The 20465-nt window shown below is 36.1% G+C and overlaps 1 protein-coding gene across 3 annotated transcripts in view; it reads left to right on the forward strand.

Moving 5' to 3' along the window:
* Positions 1-460: 460 nt before the first annotated feature.
* RRM1 (ribonucleotide reductase catalytic subunit M1) overlaps positions 461-20465 on the forward strand; it is a 31593-nt gene continuing 11588 nt past the window's right edge. Inside the window, exons 1-12 of one of the 3 annotated variants that reach the window (XM_036904193.2) lie at positions 461-862; positions 5076-5164; positions 8024-8201; positions 9279-9379; positions 11119-11178; positions 12004-12043; positions 12285-12447; positions 16206-16347; positions 17754-17837; positions 18818-18979; positions 19325-19404; positions 20033-20234. In XM_036904193.2, the coding sequence (XP_036760088.1) occupies positions 844-862; positions 5076-5164; positions 8024-8201; positions 9279-9379; positions 11119-11178; positions 12004-12043; positions 12285-12447; positions 16206-16347; positions 17754-17837; positions 18818-18979; positions 19325-19404; positions 20033-20234 (1320 nt within the window). In that variant the 5' untranslated portion in view covers positions 461-843. Of the gene's footprint in view, positions 863-901; positions 1152-5075; positions 5165-8023; positions 8202-9278; positions 9380-11118; positions 11179-12003; positions 12044-12284; positions 12448-14413; positions 14563-16205; positions 16348-17753; positions 17838-18817; positions 18980-19324; positions 19405-20032; positions 20235-20465 lie in introns of those variants that run through there. The other 2 variants (XM_036904194.2, XM_036904195.2) reach the window with 2 other exon arrangements.

The raw sequence follows: 20465 nt of genomic DNA on the forward strand, positions 1-20465 counted from the left end.
TGTCTGGTATCCACTGCCCCCAAGCTCGGTCCGTTTTACTGCAGCCATTATACACTGCAGAATTCTGAAAGCAGATGGGTCCGTGGCCTTGTCCTATTCAGAACTCCCCCAGGGCTCCCACTTGGTCAGGATAAAATCCAAACGCCCTTTCCCTAGTAAGGCTCTCTTCCAAAACGATTGAGCCAGAGTTCCGGCGACCTAAGAGTCCTGGCGCTCCCGGTTGCTTCCGGCTACAGGCCCCAGGCTAGGTCCATATCGGACGGCAGTCTTGGGTTATCATACTGCAACAGTTGTCGAGACAAGAGAAAGTGTTCTAAGCACTTGGGTTTTCGTTCTTTCAAAAATCCTTTAGCCGTGTAAGCGTCGCAGGGGCGCGCAGCAAGGGGGCGGGCCAGGCCTGGAGGATTCTGCGTACTACGTCCGGCTCGGAAGGCCCAAGTTCGGCTTTGCCCACACCCAACATGGCGGGGAAGAGCCGCGTTCCCGTCGCATTTGGCTGTGAGGGAGACGCAACCTCCTGGGCTCTGCCCATACGCAGCATGGCCGCTACTGGGGGAGGCTAACTTTCAGCTTTGCTAGTCCTGCCCACCGGCAGGGGCGCTTGCAGCGTCGAGTAACGTCAGTCCCCCTCAGTCGCGCTTTTCTTGCGTCGCTGGTGGCGGGAGCGGGAGGTTTCGGATTGTCGCGCCTCTGGAGGGAAGTGCTCTCTGGCCCAAACTCCAGTCCTAGCGCCGGAGCCCTCCTGGAGCTCGACCCTTCGCCCTTGCCACCTTCTAAATCCCGGCGGCGCCTCAGAGCCTGCAGCCCATCTGCAGTCCCTCAGCGCCTCAGCCATTAGCCGCGATGCACGTGATAAAGCGAGGTGAGCGTCCGGGAGGGGGCGGCGGGCAGGCGGACGGCCGGTAAGAGCAGTCGCGGGCTGCGGCCCCCGGGCAGTAAGCCGCGTCGCCCGCTCCACCGCTTCCCGCCCTGCGTGCCGTGGCTTCCCGCCCTGTCAGCTTGCCCCCCACCCCATCTGGCTTCAGGCTGCACCGCCTCCGCTTTGCCATTCTGCGGCGTTTCCAAAGACTAACGCCTGCCCTTATCGAGTGGTTAGTGAGTGCGCCGAGCACTTCCAGGCAGTACTTAAGTCCTCACCCCGAGCCCCTGAGGTAAGGTTTACTAGGTCCGCTTCACAGGCGAAGAAACAAGCGCGGAGAGGTTCGGGGACTGACGCAGTCGCCCAGTAGTTGTTGGTGAGGCCACGGTTCCAAACCGTAGCTAACAGTTTTATTCGAAAGGCCTGTTTGCAAACCTGGGGTTGGTGACCTGTCTTAGGCCCTGGGAGGAGCCCGGAAAGAAGGGCTCGTCTCTACAAGGACACCTTTCAGTGGCCTGATCTCTTGCAGGGTGCAGGGTGAAAAAGAACAGATGTCAGACGCAGACATGTCTCTGGAATTCGCCCTTTGTGAGAGATGTCTCAGCAGTCGTCTCAGGACTTCTGGACAAGGACTAGCTTGTCCCGGTCCCCCAACCCCGGAGAGATACACGATCAGAGTAGGGTGGCCAAGACATCTTATGAACAGGATGGGGACCAGGAAGAACTAGGAACTTGGGTTCTTCCTCAACAGTCATTTCCCATTAGACACGCTGTTAGAGTACCTCCTTTATGCCAGCTTTTCGTTTAGCTATGTGAAATTATAAGAGGAGACAAGTTTCTGCCTTGGGAAAAGGTGTAATCAGGTTGGAAAAACAAGAGCAAAACATACTTATAACAGAGAACTATGTGACACAGGTGCGGAGAAGTTTTGAGCTGAATCTATATGCCTTTGTTAAAGCAGTCACATTATTTCAAAATTGTAGGCACTTATTAAACACTGGTTGGCTGACTGGATGTTATGTCCACTAGACTGTGAGTGTCTGTATAAAGTGGGGGTTTTATGCCCACACTTAGCACAGGACTTGCCCTGGATGGATACATAAAGAATGAAAGAGAATAATTATTTTAAAATATAGGATATGATGAGTGCTGTGGGTGGGCAGATAGTTGATTTGGTTGTGTCCAGGTGGTTTAAGCAGCTAAGAGACGGAGAGATGGACAGTGGTGGCCCTTCTTCCTGTTTTTAGTATCTTGGGAGCATCATTCTCTGAATCCCCCTAGTCCCCTATTTTAACTGATGAGACCAAAGACCAAAATATATAGTGCACTTTTATTGGCCCATTCCTGTGAACAAGAGCAAACATCTGGTTTTTTAGACCTTTACAAAAGGTTATGGAGAGATGCAAATGATAAGTCTGAACTGAGAATTTCTGAATGTAAATTATGGGAATGTAGATTATGGGAACCTCTTTGTTGAATTTTTAACCTTTTAAGGTGCAAGTTAAGAGAATTGCTATTTTATTTTTTGTCAGTTTCCTGATTAACTTAGCAGCTGCAGAAATCTCATTTGCTAATATTGCTTTGTGGTCACTTGTCTGCTCAGTTAGCCACTTGGTAGAGCATTGAGAGCTCAGACTCAGCTTGGGCCAATGAATGTTACTCTGTTCCAGAATTAAACACTCCATAGGTGAGTGTGGTCAGAAAAAGAGTGAACAATAGTGATCAAAAAGGGAAGGGCCATCTTAGTGCTAATATATCATTGTGGAAGAAAAAGTAAATTAGTCTGTTGATGATGGACCAGTAGTGGTATCTTTTTTTTTTTTCATAGGCACAATTTATGTAAAAATTTAAAGCTCACAAAACTGTATTTCTGTAAGTAAATATTTATGGGTATAAATGCATAGCAAAAAGGTAATTGAAGAGTATATGCTACAGAGCAATAATCACCGTTTGGGAAGAGGTACCCTAGAGGCACTTTCACAATATCTATACTTTTTATTCTTTGCCCTAGGATATATTCTTAGATAATACAAATTGAGGAACTTTTGTATTTCTAGAAAGTACTACATATGATCATTTCCTTAAGATAGCTTCTACTTATGATAGTTTAGCAAATACACATTGTCTATCTTTCAACATTATCATACTCTATCCTCACCTTTCTCATTGCTCTATAGAGGTTCAAACTTAGCGAAAATCGTATTAGCATTTTCTTGAGTGTTTGAGAATGAAGAGATGATACCAGGAAGTATGGAAATCAAGGTGAGAACTGATACAGTGGGAATAAATTTAAGTAGTAGGCCCATCTTTTGGTTTTAATGTGATGCATTTAAAATATGTGCAGGCTTCTAAAGAGGACAAGTGCTTAAAGAATAAGATTCTTGCTGGGTGTGCCATGTAACTCAAATTAGCCAAGTTCATTTATCTACTACAGAGAAAAAAGATGACAAATTCTAGAGAGCATAAGCAGTGCTAAAGGTCTATCAAATTATGGGTTATTTGTGAAGAATTCTTGCTTGAAATTGGAAACTCAGGAGTATTTCTAAATGTTTTACATTAATATAGTTAATACTAGAATACACTTAGGAAAATTTGCTCAGAATTGTGATTAATTTGTTTTCTTCAAAAGGGGAAAGCCATCAAAGTCAGGCAAATATGCACCAGCATGAGTCAGTAGTGGTATCTTATTGTTCATTTATTTTTCTTCAAACATGTGAAACCTGTGGGCCAGCCACTGACTACCTTTGAGAATACAGATGTGAATGAGAAGGCCAAATGTAAACACATATTTAACATATCACCTCCTAGTTACTAGTTATAAAACATAGGAGATGAACCAAATGAGTCAGGGTGGGTTTTAACATTAATTGAGTGCCTATTGTTATCAAATACTGTGATTAATGTTTTCCCCAGTAAGAGCAGCTTTATTGGTAATGAGATATAATAGTGGTAACTACACCAAAGTTAAAACAAAAGCACTTTTTACCTTATTTTGTTGTCATGGTAAACTGATGAAGTAAGTAGAAAAGGTATAATAATTATCTCCATTCTACAGATGAACATCTGTAATGGCTGGTTATGTTATATAGCTTGCCTAAGGCTAACACTATTTAGTGGTTGGATAGACCCAGTATTCTTGGTAGGAGTAAATAATTAAAGGTTGAATGAGCTACTATTTGAAGTTAAACCAAGAATAATAGGACTTTTTGTCTGGAAGGACAAAGAGGAATATGATGTAAGTTCAACATAATAAAAGCACTAACTAGACATGATCTACATGTATTTGCTTATTATATCCACAAAATATTAAAACTAAGAGGTTGCAGCTGGAAGATGTCTTGAATAGAAAGAAGTTTTTCACATGGTGTGAGGTAAATTCAAAATCATCAATTACCCTAGAAGAAAGCCAGATTTATCATGAAGGTGTTAGAATGGAGAAAGGTTTATAAAATCATTTAACATTCCATAAATATTGGAGTACTGCTGTGGGCTAGGCCTTGGACCTTGGTCTGGGCACTGGGGAGTATATTGGTAAGTAAGACATAGGAGCTATATTCTAGTGAATGGATGTTACACAGTAAACACATCTAAGTAAAATAACAGTACATCAGATGATAAGTACTATGGAGAATAAAGCATACAAGGAAGAGGGTGCAAGAAGAGTAAGGCTGTTTGGGGCATTGCAGTTTAAAACAGGATGATGAAGGAAAACCTTGTTGAAAAGGGAACATTGACCAAAGACCTAAAGGGGTGTAGATAGCAAGGAGGCTAGGGGTGCTGGGTACAGGAAGCGAGGAAGGTGGGGGTGTAGGAGGTGCAGTTGGGGTGGTGGGAGGGGACACACAGGTTGTGTAGGATTCTGTGGTCTATTGTAGTGATTTTGACTTTTCTTCTCAAGGAGGCAGTGAAACCACTCTTGGGAATCTTGAGGGGAACATGTCATGATTTTGACCTAAGTTTTAATCAATAACTCTGGCTGCCATATGGGACAAAGGGAGAAACATCATATGGGAAGTTATTGCAGGAAACTTTCAATATAGAATCCCTACTTTTTAAAGATACAAAAACAATCTCTTGACTCTGAGGCCTTGATCTTTTATCTGAAATAGCATTTCCCTTTGGTCAGTTAAAACATTTAATGTGTTGATTACATTTGATTCTTTGACATTGCTATTTTAACAAGTGCTGACATGAATTATATGGTTTGATTCTTCAGATGGCCGCCAAGAGCGGGTTATGTTTGACAAAATTACATCTCGAATCCAGAAGCTTTGTTATGGACTCAATATGGATTTTGTTGATCCTGTAAGTAAATAATGGTTTATATCTTGGGTTCCTTGCTTCATGTGATTCCTTTTACTTGTCTCTTATCTGGCCATTTCACTCACTCGGTAAATATTTTGGTTTGGTATTCTCAGTATAGCCTGGACATAAAATATGAATTCATTCCTCAAAACATTTTTTTCTGAATTTTGGTTCTGTCCTGTGAGTTCTTACTTTTCAGAGAACTATTATAAAAGTGAGCAAAGAGGAAAACTTTTTGTTAACATCTCCTATTAGACTTCCTTGAGTAAATTGTTTTATTCATAAGTGGAAAGCATATAGTAAAGCTTGTTTTGGAATTGTTATTTGACTAGGAATTGGTTTGAAATTTGCTTTTTTGCTATTTTGCTTAAAATAATACATTTAAGTAACATAAAGTGGATTTCATGGACAGCATTTAAATTAAGGAGAACAAACTGTTCATAAGCAAGTTGCTCTGCTTTTATCTTTATTTTTTGTAACTCCTGCACTCTAGACCCTCTTTATTCTTATCTGGGCTGCTGTCTGTATTGATCTCTAAAGTGTCCTCCTGGTCTTCCTTTAATCTTGCCTTCTTCGAATGCATCTTCCACATGGCTTTAAAATGGAGTCTCTAAGAACCTTTTTTCCAAATTTACCCATTTTGCCCCAGCCTTAAGTATTTTATCTGTAGTCATAGCACTTGTGCTGGTTCATAGCATTAACCACATAATATGGAAATTAATTATATATCTCTGTCCTCCCCTAGAATTGAGAGTGGGCTGTATTTTATTCTTGTGATATTCACAATCCTGGCATGTCCATAATTAGACACTTGATAAATAATGAATTGCCCAGAATGGTAAAAAAAAAAACTATGTTATATACCTTAAAATATGCTTATTATGAATTATCTTTTACATTTAGTAATTTTGGACAATAATTAGAATAGTAGAATATTAGAGTTGGAATGAACATGAGAAATCATCCTATCCCATCTTCCTTGTTTAATAGATAAGAAAAGTCCAAAGAGAGAAGGGGAGTGACTTGTGTAAGTTAGTGGGAGTGTAAAGAGAAGACCATAGCTAGGTCTCTTGACTCCTAGGTGCTCTGTTGCTTTGTGCAGTACTACATTTTGGAGTGCAGGGGTGCTGTAGCAGACTCAAGCTTTCTAGGGAAGGTTTGTTGAAAAAATCTGCACACTGTTATATCAGGCACAGTTAGCACATATATTACTTGATACTAAATTTTGATTACTTAATGTGGAAACTATTCAGAAAACTTTACTATTTACTCTTTTACTGAACAAAACGTATCTCCTGGATCTGAGAAGAAAGTGATCAGGAGTAACTTAGGGTTAGGTATAATATAATTAGAATAGATTGTAAACTAGTAATTACACACACATACACACACACACACTTTTTTTTTTGAAGGGGGCATGCTTTGGACAACTGGGAAATGCATTCATTTTCTGTTGGATTAAGCTTTTTTAAGATTCAGTAAACACACATACACACAGTTTGGAATTTATTTTTCTTAAATATGTATGGTAATAACTTGTGCATTATGTGTTTTAAAAAGGGGAACCACTTACAATATGATTGTGGAAACAGTGAAATGCAGTGAAGTTGAATGGGATGTGGAGCCAGAAGACTTAGGCAGTGACCTTGGGCAAGTCTCAGTAACTCAAGCCTCAGGTGCCTCATGTAAAGTGTCGAGAAGATGATGAAAGTTAATATTGTAATTTGCTAAATGTTTAAGAAAGAGTGGTGCTTGATAATTTAGATGACTCAGCCCAACCCTAAGGTATACCTTCATCTTCTTTAATTGGAATGATTAAAATTTGACTCGTTTGCTTTCCTGTACTTATCTTTAGGTAAAATTGAGGGTAAATGGCCAAGTATGTATCTTAAACTCTGATCACATAGGGAGAATTTGAATGAAAGATGGGGAAATAATTATAGAATCATTGGTTTGTTTTCAGCTGTTTCTCTGTGAAACTGCTAATCTTTGTGAAAGCTGTACTTGGATCTTTTTTTGTTTTTCTTATTTTCCACTTTATTTATTTAATTGAAGTATAGGTGGCATACAACATTAGTTTCAGGTGTACATTATAGTGATTTGACAATTATACACATTATGAAATGCTGACATAAGTGTAATTACCATCTGTCACCATACAGAGTTAATACAATGTTATTGACTATATTCCCTATGCTGTGCTTTTCATCCCTGTGATTTATTTTATAACTCTAAATCTATACCTCTTAATCCCCTTCACCTCCTTTTCCCATCCCCCACCCCTCTACCCTCTGGCAACTGCCTGTTTTTCTCTGTATTTATGAGTCTGTCTCTGGTTGTTTTTTGTTTGTTTTGTTTTTTAGATTCTATATACAAGTGAAATCGTATAGTATTTGTTTTTCTGTCTGACTTATTTCACTTAATATACCCTGTAGGTCCATCCATGTTGTCATGAATGGCAAGATTTCATTCTTTTTAATGGCTGAGTAATATTCCATCATGTGTGTATATATGTGTATGTGAGTATAAATCACAATTTTTAAATCCGTTCATCTGTTGATGGATGCTTAGGTTGCCTCCATATCTTGGCTATTGACAATAGTGCTGTAATAAACAGGGTTTTTTGTTTTGTTCTGTTTTTTGTGAACCTCCTCATTGTATATATAGTATGCATTTTCTGGCAGCTCTTGGTTATGAATTCTTACTACTAAGTTTCCCTCAGCCCACCATTCTGAAAGACAGATTTTGCAAAAAGGAAGTTGTCTGCTTTATTTTGATGATAAATTGTTTTTCATTGTTCTTTTAAGGAATCTGTTGGTTCTTGGGAAAGCTCAAATAATTCTTGGTTTTATTTTATAGGCTCAGATCACCATGAAAGTAATTCAGGGCTTATACAGTGGGGTCACCACTGTGGAACTAGATACTTTGGCTGCTGAAACAGCTGCGACCTTGACTACAAAGCACCCTGACTATGCCATCCTGGCAGCAAGGATTGCTGTCTCTAACTTGCACAAAGAAACAAAGAAAGTGTTCAGTGGTGAGTCTAAAGGAAAAAGTATCTTCAGAAAATTTATAAGGGTACTAGAATGAAACCTTGAATGTCAAAAGATACTATATCTTGTTTAAAAAAGCAAAATGTGCAAGTTAGGGCAGAGAGGTGACTGGAACTTCCTATTTCTCCATGCTGCTGACTTGCTACATGAAGGAGTCAGCGGATCCTTTTCCATTACCCTTGTCTCTCTCTTTCTCTCTTTTTTCGAAGTTCATCTTTAGGCAATTGGTAGTGTGGTTGGAAAAATGAATAATGTTTATTGACAAGTTCTGGGTTAAACAAAATGTTACAGTTAAACCGTTGTCACCATTAGCAAACACTTAATTCCATAATTTTTATAGTTCAGGGAATGTGGATAAAGGAAGGTTAAATAATTTGTTTGGCATGTAGAAAATGATATATAATACAAAAAGTCAGCTCTTAGACTGAGATTAGAAATCTTCTGACTCTCAATTTCAGACCTGTTTTGTGCTGTTCAAACATTGTATCTCCCTCTTAAGTAGATTTATTATAAATATATCACTTCTCCCAAAATTGACCTGTAGATTCAAGTCAATCCCAGTAAGTTTTATATATAAATGCAGGGGGCCACATACTGCGATGATGGTTTGAAGAAAAGCAAAGTAAGAGGGCTTACCAAATGTGTAGAAATGTTTGGGATGATAGAGTCTGATTTTTAAGTTGAGTTTCTGTTTTGTTAGGATAAACAATTCAGAAGAGATTATAATTTCTGCTTTTCTTTATTTTCAGACAGTAATTCTCAGTGGGATTAGGTATCAGTCACCTGGGGATCTTTTTCAAACTAGAATAGCCTATGTTTACTCTAAGTCTGGAAGATAGTTTCCTTAAATGAGACATTATTATATATATACTATGTATTTACTCAACATGTATACGTTTATTGAGCACTTTTAATGCTAGGCACTGAGGTGGGTTGACACCAAAAAAAAAAAAGGTTCAGAACCACTATTTTAGACCATTACCTGAAGATTGAATTAGCTGTTAAGTGATTTTTTGACAATTCAATTAACTTTTGTTTTTTTGTTTTTTTGTTTTTTTAAGATGTGATGGAAGACCTCTACAACTACATAAATCCACATAACAGCAAACACTCTCCCATGGTGGCCAAGTCAACACTGGATATTGTTTTGGCCAATAAAGATGTATGTATGATGCTTTTCTTGTGAAAATATTTTAGAGTTTTTTTAAAGCAACAGGCATATTTAAAAAAAAATTTAAACACTACAAAAATGTAGGATGTAAAGTAATTCTCTCACTTTCTCTGAATCCTAGTTTTCCTTTCTAGAAACAGTTTAATCATTTTAAAATGTATTTTTCCAGAACTATTTTATAATATGTATGTGTGTGCATATATATTTTTCCTTTTAGTAATAGTGTACTGTACATACCATTCTTGCTGATACTTTTTTCACTTACAAATATATCATAGAGATAGTTCTGTATCAATATTTATGAATTTACCCTTTTCTTTCTAACAGCTGTATAGCATTCCATTTTATAGACATACTGTCATTGTATATGTGTGTAAGAATTGCTCTAGTAATGAATATTTGTTTTCCATTTTTTGCTGCAGTGAATATCCTTGTATATAGGTGCTTTGCTTATAGATGAGTAAGATAATAATAATCCTTAATAAGTGGAATTACTGAGCCAAAGAGTATGTGCATTCAAAATTTTGGTAGACATTGCCAAACTGACTCAGAAAGGTTGCTCAGGGAAAATTTTGAAAGGTCTTGCTTAGCAGCTTGAAAATTATCCACTTGTATTCCAACCCTTTCTTATAGATGTGTAGGTCTAGCCAGCTTTTCGCATAAGGATTTATTTACCATGGATATCTGGACAGATTAGAAACTAGTTTTAGCTTTAAGTAATAGAATGATTGGTTATCTCTCTAAATATGTGTCTGATATTAAAGAGACTGTGAGAAAAATTGGGTTGTTTGTATGTTGTTCAGATGTATAATCTTGAAAACAGGTTAGAAACAAAAATAAAGCAACAGCAGCAAAAACCTGTATATAAACAAATAGGTATTGATAATTAAGTATTTCAGTTCCCCATTTTTCATACTGGGTCCCTTCCTGCCTTTGATAACAAAGATGCCCTTAAAATTTTAAAAGACAAGTTAATCGTTTCATATAGATTTTTCTTGTCCTTGGACACAGATAGTTATGCAGAAAGATGGTTAGTTAGTATTTTGAAAAACTGGGTCCATGTTTCTCTATCCAAAATTATTATTTGTACTCAATTGTTTTTACTTTCTTAATAGCTTTATAGCCAACAAAAACACTATTTAACAATGACTACTTCTATAAAATGTTACTGTCACAATAGTAGTTTGTTGAAAACTATTAAAGAACTGTGAATTTTGAAGAGCCTTAGAGTTAATGTAATCCTACCTTTTGTCATTGTTCATTATATATATTGTTATGTGCGGTTTAGAATGGGCTTATTTTTAAAATAAAATATGTATTTGTGAGTATGTTGTACCAATACTTTTAGATTAACAGGTAGTCTAAAAACATGTTTCAGGATGATGATAATACAATCCACTTTATGTTCATGTTCTTTCCCTCTTTAGTTAGAGATATATTATAAATGTCATAGGTAAAGTTTGGAAAATCACATTTATATTTTTAGTATATATACAACTTTTATTTCTACCATCTTTAGTGTTTTAATTTACATTTTTAAACCAATTAGGATACTCAATCTGTATACTATTTTTTTTTCCTTAACATTAGATATGGACTTCTACAGCAATACTTAGTGTTATCTCTTTTGTGTCCTGTCACTTTAGTTCTGGAGTCAGAGCTAAAAATGCTAGATATTATGAAAATAAATCTAATTATCTTAATTATGGATTCCTTTTCACCTCCATCAGCGCCTGAATTCTGCCATTATCTATGATCGAGACTTCTCTTATAATTACTTTGGCTTTAAGGTAAATAATGGGTTTCCAGTAGTAGGAATTCCTTATAAGTGGGGAATCAGGAAACGCAGGTTTTTGTAATACAACTATAAAGGCACTAAATTTTGGGGAGTTGGGTTGGACTGGGGGATTAGGTGGGGCTATGGTGGTGGTGGTGGTTTGAATTAAGGAATTTTGCAGTTCAGAATTTTCCAAATAATTACTTCAAGATAACCTGAGGAGTTACACAGATAATTTGGGAGAATTATTCCATATTATTGTTCTCTATACAATAACGATTTATTGAATCCCTACTATGTGCAAAAAAAAGTGCTTTTCTAAGTACTTTTGTGTTAATAAATAGTATTGTGTAGTGATTGAAAACATGAATGTTGTTCTCACACCGCATGGATTCAAATTTCTGCTCTATTTCTTATTAACAAGTTACTTCATTTCTCTGTGCTTCAGTTTGCTCATCTTTAGATTGGGGATAATAATAATAAAATTTCAACAACAAATTCTGTTGAGGATTAAATGAGTGTTGCTTAGCTCAGTGCCTGGCCTGATCTGAACACTTTATAAGTGTTATCATTACAATGATGATAAATGAATGCCATGACTTCTACAATTTATGTTACACACATTAACATAGAGCTGACTTTTTCCAGAAATTTTCATGCAATCCAAAACAGCCAGTTGACAATTTTTGAAACTGAAGCTAGTAAGAGGAAATATGTTGTTCACTTAAAATTATATAAAAACTGAGAAGATTCAAATAGACTGCCTTATTGTGAATGATACATCCACTGTGTCTTAAAAACTGCTCTAGAAGTTTTTTGATAGCTTTCCTTTTTCTAGACGCTGGAGCGTTCCTATTTGTTGAAGATCAATGGAAAAGGTGAGAACTGAACATGTTTGTGTAGTACATTTTCTATTCATCATCTGTGTATTCCATATACAGTCTTAAGCTTTAACATTTCTGTTTAAACTAACATTTTAAACTTTAGGATTAATTTGTGAATCATTGTCCTACTTATTGGTATAGTTTTTAAATTATCTTGTTCTTTTTTTGACTCAAGTACATGTCTCATCCTAGTTTTTCTGTTATGTTCCATCATGTGAAACTCCTTTTGTTTTAGTGGCTGAAAGACCACAGCATATGTTGATGAGGGTTTCTGTGGGGATTCACAAAGAAGGTATTGATGCTGCTATTGAAACATATAACCTTCTTTCCGAGAAGTGGTTTACCCATGCCTCTCCCACCCTCTTCAATGCTGGTACTAACCGCCCACAACTTTCTAGGTATGTGTCTTCTATAAATGCTTTTAATGTTCTGAAATGGTTTTGACTAGGAAATAAACCTTGACCTGAAGAAACTGGGCAGTTAATCACATAAAATTAATAAACATTTTATCACTCTTGCACTGATTAAATGAGATTTGCATTATGGAAAGATGTCTTACCGCAGTGTGTTGAATGCATTGGAGAGAGACAAATGCTAATAATGAAATTTTCTAAAATTTTGATGATGATAATGAAATTTTCTAAAATGTACAGCTCTGGGAATATACTAAAAGTTATGATTATATACTTTAAATGAGTAAATGTATGGTATGTGAATTATGTCTCAAAGTTGTTTTTTAAAAATGAACACTGACAAGTAATTACGGGACTCTTACGGGAGTCTGTATAAGAGATGATGTTAGTTTGGCTAATGGAGGTGAAAGTAGAGATGCAGAGATTTGGGAGATAACTGACAGAATTTGGTGATGTTTCAGATGTAATTTAAGGATAGTTTCTGAGTTTATGGACAGAGTAACAGGATTAATGGCGATGCCATTTTCAGAGGAAGGGAACACTGGAATAGAACCTAGTGATATATAAACAATAACGACAGCAAAGTACACCCTTAGCAAGTTGGTTTGTACCAGAAATTAAAGGATGTGTGAACATTGAAAACCATGTCAATGTAATTCATTGCACTAACATTTTATACCACTTAATACTCTTCATGATAAGAAAAGTTTAGCAAAATAGAAATATATAGAAAATAACTTATTTAATTTGGTAAAAGATATTCACTAAAAACTTAGAGTCACCTCTGTTTTCAGTGTTGCATTGGAGGCCTGAGCCAGCATTGTGTTGAAAGAGAAAAAAAAGATTGGAAATGAGGGAACAAAACTATAATGATTCAGAAGTAGTAATTTTTACATAGGAAACTCAAGAGCTTCTATAGACAATTTATTAGAATTAAAAAAAATTTCAGGAAAATATCTCAATATAAGTTAAATATAAGTTAATCGAGTTTTCTATACTTCAGTTATCAAAAAACTAAGTTTTAAAATATATCATTTATAATACTGGAAGGCACCAAGGAATAAATCTAAAATAAATGGAGAGTGATTTTTATATCTGTAAATGGATTTAATATTGTAAAGATGTCAGTTTTCCCCAAGTTAATCTGTTGATCCAGTCAAAATTTCAAGATGCTAGTTCTAAAATTTATATGGAACAGCAAAAGGGTAAGAATAATCTATTAGGCTGCTCAAAGATAACAGATCCAAATCCCTGGAATCTGTAAATGTTACTTACAGGAAAAGTGGGTTTTACAGGTATGATTAACAAGGATCTTGATATAGGGAGATTATCCGAAATTATCTAGGTGGGCCCTAAATCCAATCAAAAGTATCCTTGTAAGAGAGAGACTGGGGGAGTTATGATAGTGTGAAAATGGAGGCAGAAATTGGAGTGACATGGCTACGTGTAAGGAGCCACGAGAAGCTGGAAGAGGCAAAGGATATATATTCTTCCCTAGAGCCTGTGGGTAGAGTGTTCTTGATTTTGGCCCAGTGAAACTGATGTTGAACTTCTGGTCTCTAGAACTAACTGTGAGAGAATAAATTTGTTTTAAGCCATCAAATTAGTGGTAATTGTTAGGGCAGCCACATGAAACTAATATAAACAGCAAGACATTTTCAAAGAAAAAGCCCTACCAGATTTCAAGACTACTGTAATCTGTGGTGATCAAGATGGTTATTTTATTTACTCTGGGGTAGACAAATAATGAGTCACTGGAGTATAATAGTCCAGAAACAGATTCAGGCTTATATGGGAACTTGATGAATAATTGAGGTGTCATTGCATTTCACCAGGGAAATGGTACTAGGGAAACTGATTATCCTGTGGGAAAAATATAATTGGATTTCCTTTTTTCATGCCATATGCAGAAACAAATTCAAGAAAATAATGTAAATATGAGAGTAAATTCTTTTAGAAGACCATGTAGAGAAAATACCTATTTTCCTCCCTAACTTCTTACTGTGAATTTCAAGCATTCAGAAAAGTGGAAAGGAAAGGACAGCGAACATCCAGATACCCACCTCTGCATAGATCAAAAAATAATACCAACATTTTGCTGTATGTATATATTTATCTTTAAAATAAAAAAATTTTTCTTTGGCTGACTCATTTGAAAGTGAGTTGTATAAATCATGACTCTTAATACTTCAGCCTACATCTTGATAGGAGAATATGTATGATCTCAGAGTGGTGAAGGATTTCTTAAAATAGGTACAATAAACAAAACAACATAAAGAAATTGCATTAAAATGTTAATCAAAAACAAAGTGGCAAAAACAAGCTTTAGACTGGGAGAAGATAACTTGCAATGTATGTTAACTATTGCGGAATTATAAGAAAAAGATAGAAAGCCAAATAGGAACATAGGCAAAGGATGTATAAAAAGTTATGTAAATAATTCATAGAAGAAACTTGACTGGCCAGTAAATGTGAGATGATGATAAACTTTGCTACTAATTATGGAAATGAAAGTTAATATCAAAATGAGATATTTAATATTCACCAGATTGATAAAAATTAAAAGGCTGATAATATGTAGTGTTCGTAAGAATATGGAACACAGGTAACTCTCACACATTGCTAGGTGGAGTACTTATGCATCCTCTTTGGTGGATCTTCAGTAAAGTAAAACACACAAATTTTTGACCCAGCAGTGTCTTTCCTAGGCTTATACTCTACAGAAATCCTTGGAGATATGCAGATGTGTTCAAGAATTTCCACCGCAGCATTGTTTAGAATAGCAAACAGATTGGAAATATTCCAAATGTCCATTGACAGGCAAATGGACAAATATATATTGGTACATTAATACAGTGGAACACCTTACAGCACTGAAAGTAAACTACTTTCTAGCTACATGTGTCAGTAGAAATGAATCTCTAACACAATATTTAGTTAAAAGCAAAGTTGCAGAAGGATAAATATGCAACTAGTAATTTTTAAAATGTAGGACATGTATAAAGGCTGAAAGAAGGAAGAACTGCATGGAAATGGTATGGGATTATAACTAGGCTATATTTGTAGTGTCTAATTTGAGATAGTTGGTAAGTACGAAGTACATGCTCTGTTACTCTCTTTATCTTCTGAATGTCTGAGTATTTAGTAGAAAATGTCAATGGAGAGAATCTATTTGAGTGGTTGAATATTCCAGATGATGAAGGGATCATTGGTAGAGGAAGTTTCCTGAGGTAATGTGAGCACGATGAGATGCAAAGCACAGGTCAAGGGGGATATCTTCAAAAGGACTGAAAGGGAGCTAAATTTTGGTGGACATGTAAAAGAATTGGTTAACTATTTTATAGATGTTGACTTTTTTCATAAATGTTTAATTTTTAATTTTTCTTGGCTTACCCATAGGTTGAAAAGCCTGTGATGTATGCTTAGGAATTTGCATGAGAAAATGTTAAAATGACACATTTGCTGTTTAGTGAACCATGTAAGCAAGTCTTTTAGACTTATCTATAAGACTTCCTTCTATGCTTACCATTGAGGATAGGCAGAAAGGTGATTTCAAAATAATATACGTTGATATGTCTTAGTATCATATCCAGTAAAATATTTTTTTCTTCTAGAAACACCTAGGAATTTTGTAAACCTGAAATCTTTTATTTGCCATACTTAACTGTCTGGATTATGTAGTCAATTTTGTGATTCTGCTCTGTTTCATTTCTTTAATGAGTTGTGACTTTTTCCCACCATAGCTGTTTCCTTCTAAGTATGAAAGATGATAGCATTGAAGGCATTTATGATACTCTAAAGCAGTGTGCATTGATTTCCAAGTCTGCTGGGGGAATTGGTGTTGCTGTGAGTTGTATTCGAGCTACTGGCAGCTACATTGCTGGGGTAAGCTTCTGTTGTATGACCAAAAACATGTAGCCTAGAGGGATTCAAGTCCGTAAGCAACCAGGCTTATGGTTGATATGGCGTCTGCTGGGCTTGGGAGACCTGGGTCTCTGTCAGTTACTAGCTGGCTGTGCGATTTGGAGTGACTCGTTTCATTGCTTCTGGCTTCATTTTCATCTGTCTTAGTAGAGATTCAGGTTAGATGATCCCCAGGATCCTTTTTAGCTCAGATACTGGAATTCTAATTTATATTAGCAATAATAATAGCAGTTATCATTTACTGATTGTTTACTATGTGTTAAATCTATTATAAAATTTATAATAGGAATTTTCTCCTTATAATACCTTTGTGAGTACAGGCATTATTCTCTTCATTTTACAAATAAGGAAACTGAGGCTTAAAAAGTTAAATTACTTCCAGAGATCAGTCACTTAGTATGTCATAGAGCCAGGATTCAAGTTTTTTTTGTTTTTGTTTTTGTTTTTGTTTTTTTGATATCGTTAATGTACAATTACTTGAACAACATGGTTACTAGACTCCCCCTATTATCAAGTCCCCCCAGGATTCAAGTTTTAAACATTGGCCCTTCATGATGTAAATTCCAGCTCTTTGCTAGTTCACGTTCATCAGGAGGCAAGGTAGTGATTTTGGGTAAGACATGGCTTTAAATCCTAGCTCCCACTACTTACTAGTAGTGTGGCCTCTTGTAAGTTATTTTACATCTCAGAGTTTGTTTCCTCATGTAATGTGAAGAAAATATCTAACTCTATTGAATAACATAAGGGTGTCCAGAGGAAACTATTCCATTGGGTGGTGTTTTGGAGGTGCTGTGATATATGTAGCATTTTTCATACAATAGTAGGGTGAGCCATGGCTCACTTAACTTTCTAGACAAAAAGCTATCTTCTAGTTTTAGGAGACTGTATTATCTTAATTCTAGAATCCATTTATTGCTGAGAATCTCCATTTACCTTTATTGTCTTGATTTATCTGTTGCATACAATTCTCATTGTAGGTTGCCTTGAATTCTTTTGGGGGAAAAATAGTATTTTTAGTCTACTCAAAGTATGTCTTTATATACTGACCTTTAGAAGATGTGGAGTTTAAAGGAGTTTAAATTTAGCTACCCTTATTTTGGATTCTTTTGACTCAAAATTTTATCTCATTGTAAATTAGAGATGCCATGAAATAACTTTGTACATAATTGTAATTTATTCAACATTTTGTTTATTTTATATCAGGCATTTTGTTTTTTGTTTTAAAAGCAGAGGTAGAGATGAAGAGCAGGAAAACTTTATATAGACTGGTAGAGAGGAATTCATTCCCTATTGAGCCATTTTATTATTTTCCTTGCTGAATCCCCTCCTTCTGCCCTAGATGCCTTTATTCTTGGCTTCTCTTTCAGACTAATGGTAATTCCAATGGTCTTGTGCCAATGCTGAGAGTATATAACAACACAGCTCGATACGTGGATCAAGGTGGAAACAAGGTATCCTCTGTTACTTGAAAGTACTGGAAATAAGAACTAGAAATGTTTACCATATTTACTTAAAGTAAGATGGTTCATTGTGTATGTTTCTAAACACTTGGCTTTTTTTTTTCACTTTTAAAGTCAGTTTAATGAGGTATAATTGTAAGGTGCACACACTTAAAGTGTATAGTTTGATGGGTTTTGAAAATTGTGTATACTTCTTTAACCACTATACCAATCAGAAACATTTCCATTACCCCAAAATGTTTCCTCATGCACCTTTGTTTTTATTACCCCATTCACTGCCACCCATATGTACACCACCCCTGGCTCCAGGCAGCCAGTGATCTGGTTAGTTTTTTTACATGTCATTTTATTGGCAAAGAATTTCTAAGTTGTGACCCCTATTAATAACTAACCTTGAAAAGGGGTTATGATATGTCATCTAAGTTTTTTTTTAGAAAAAAACAAACTGATTTACAGAGGAAAAGTTGAGAGGATTGGGTTGTTACCCAATGTTATCAGTAGGATAATTTGCATATGAGGCACACTAATCACCTGTTAGGTTATGAATTTTCCTTGATGGACTTTAAAAGAAAATCTGTGGGTACCTTAATAAAACACATTTTTGACCTATAATTAGAGCATGACTAATTGCCATCAGTTAAATTGCTTTGGGCTTTACATACCTATCATACAATGTAGAGTGAGCTGGATGACAGCTGAAGAGGAAGCTCCTTCTATTGTTCACTATGTTACTTTGGACAAGTTATTTAATCTTTGTTGTCCGACATTTTCTTTGTGTCAGTTGTTCTCTTTTATTCCTAGAATTGTAAGAAAAATATTGCTACTTTATATCTTATACTTTCGTTTGTTATTATCTCAATTAATTAATTGTAATGAAGATCAAAGGAGATACTGTAAAAGTGCTTTGGAAAATAGGAATTTTCTTTGTTTCCTTCTGATTCTGAAAAGAGTGATGATTTATTTACTATTAGCGACCTGGGGCATTTGCTATTTACCTGGAGCCTTGGCATTTAGACATCTTTGAGTTCCTTGATTTAAAGAAGAACACAGGAAAAGAAGAACAGCGTGCTAGGGACCTTTTCTTTGCTCTTTGGATTCCAGATCTCTTCATGAAACGAGTGGAGACTAATCAGGTGAGAGATAGGTACCTGGTAGTAGTAATGACTTGATTTCTATAAGCTTTCTCTTTTGTGATCTTAAATCATACTTAGGAAGAGTCTACCAAAGCATTATGCTATGGAAGGCATCCTAAGCAAGTTAAGAGATGCCACTGCTGTCTTGTTGGATTCCTATTCTCTAAAGCATGTGCTATCTGACCTAAATGCTTAAAAGGTCATGTACAAACAGGTAGAACTAGATGTTTGAGCCTAAGTCTAAAATGATTATTTCTATGGAAGCCACCCTATCCATTGCCCTGTGCCTAAGGGACTATGTGTGGCTGGTTATTTGAAGTTTCTTATGGGTTCTTCCCTTTGTAGGACTGGTCTTTGATGTGTCCAAATGAGTGTCCTGGTCTGGATGAAGTTTGGGGAGAGGAATTTGAGAAGCTATATGAAAGGTACAGGAAAAAAGTGAAAGTAATACTGTTTTAACCATGTGCATCTCTTAAATGGGGCATCCAAAGTTTGAAACTACATCAGTCATTAATTTCTAGGAATCTGCAAAAGCTTCTGAAATTTTGGTTAAGTTCGTTTCTTGAATATTCACCAAAATTTTGGTTTCTTATTCTTTCTTAAAATTTTGGAGACTTATAAATAGGTGCTTGGGTTTTTTAACTGATCTTTATAAAAACAGGGCAAGAGTAGCAGGGTTATTATTTTGCTTTGATATGCTGTACATTTGATAAAATAAGTTATGCTTTATATTGCACATGGGAATCAACAACTAGGACACACAGGTCAATAGTTCATTAAATAATAATGTAACAGGAGAAGTGACTAATTTTTATTATGAAAGGTATTGTTGATTTAGTGGGATTTTGGGGTGTATTTGAAGGGGTCTAAAGCTCCCTGATTTTCCTCTGTGCCTTTAGCCAGAGCAAAATGAGTATCATATTTCCTTTTTTTTCCTTTTCTCTTAGTAAAACATATAAGAGCTTTTGTAAGTTTATATTCAGTGTCCTTCAAGTTGTCTGCAATAAAGATTTTCTTAGGGAATATTAAAATAATGTTAGCTTTGCCTTTCAGTTATGAGAAACAGGGTCGTGTCCGCAAAGTTGTAAAAGCTCAGCAGCTTTGGTATGCCATCATTGAGTCTCAGACAGAGACAGGTACCCCGTACATGCTTTACAAAGATTCCTGTAATCGGAAGAGCAACCAGCAGAACCTGGGAACGATCAAATGCAGCAACCTGTGCACAGAAATAGTAGAGTATACCAGCAAAGATGAGGTAGGTAGAAAAACCTCCGCCTAGAGTACTGAGAGAAGAATCATAGGAAGTTACTGTTTCTGTACCCTCACTTAATTTCACTTGAGAGGCTTAAAGGGAGTTTTCATACTGCTGCAAGTAGAAGGGCAATAAAATCAACAGATTACATAGAAAGGAAGAGGTGTGATCCTGCCCTTGAATATCTTCTAGTATAAGCTGCGTAAAAAAGACTCAACTTTTTCTTACACACAA

The sequence above is a fragment of the Manis pentadactyla genome, chromosome 9, assembly GCF_030020395.1.
Source record: "Manis pentadactyla isolate mManPen7 chromosome 9, mManPen7.hap1, whole genome shotgun sequence".
Classification (NCBI taxonomy): Eukaryota; Metazoa; Chordata; class Mammalia; order Pholidota; family Manidae; genus Manis; species Manis pentadactyla.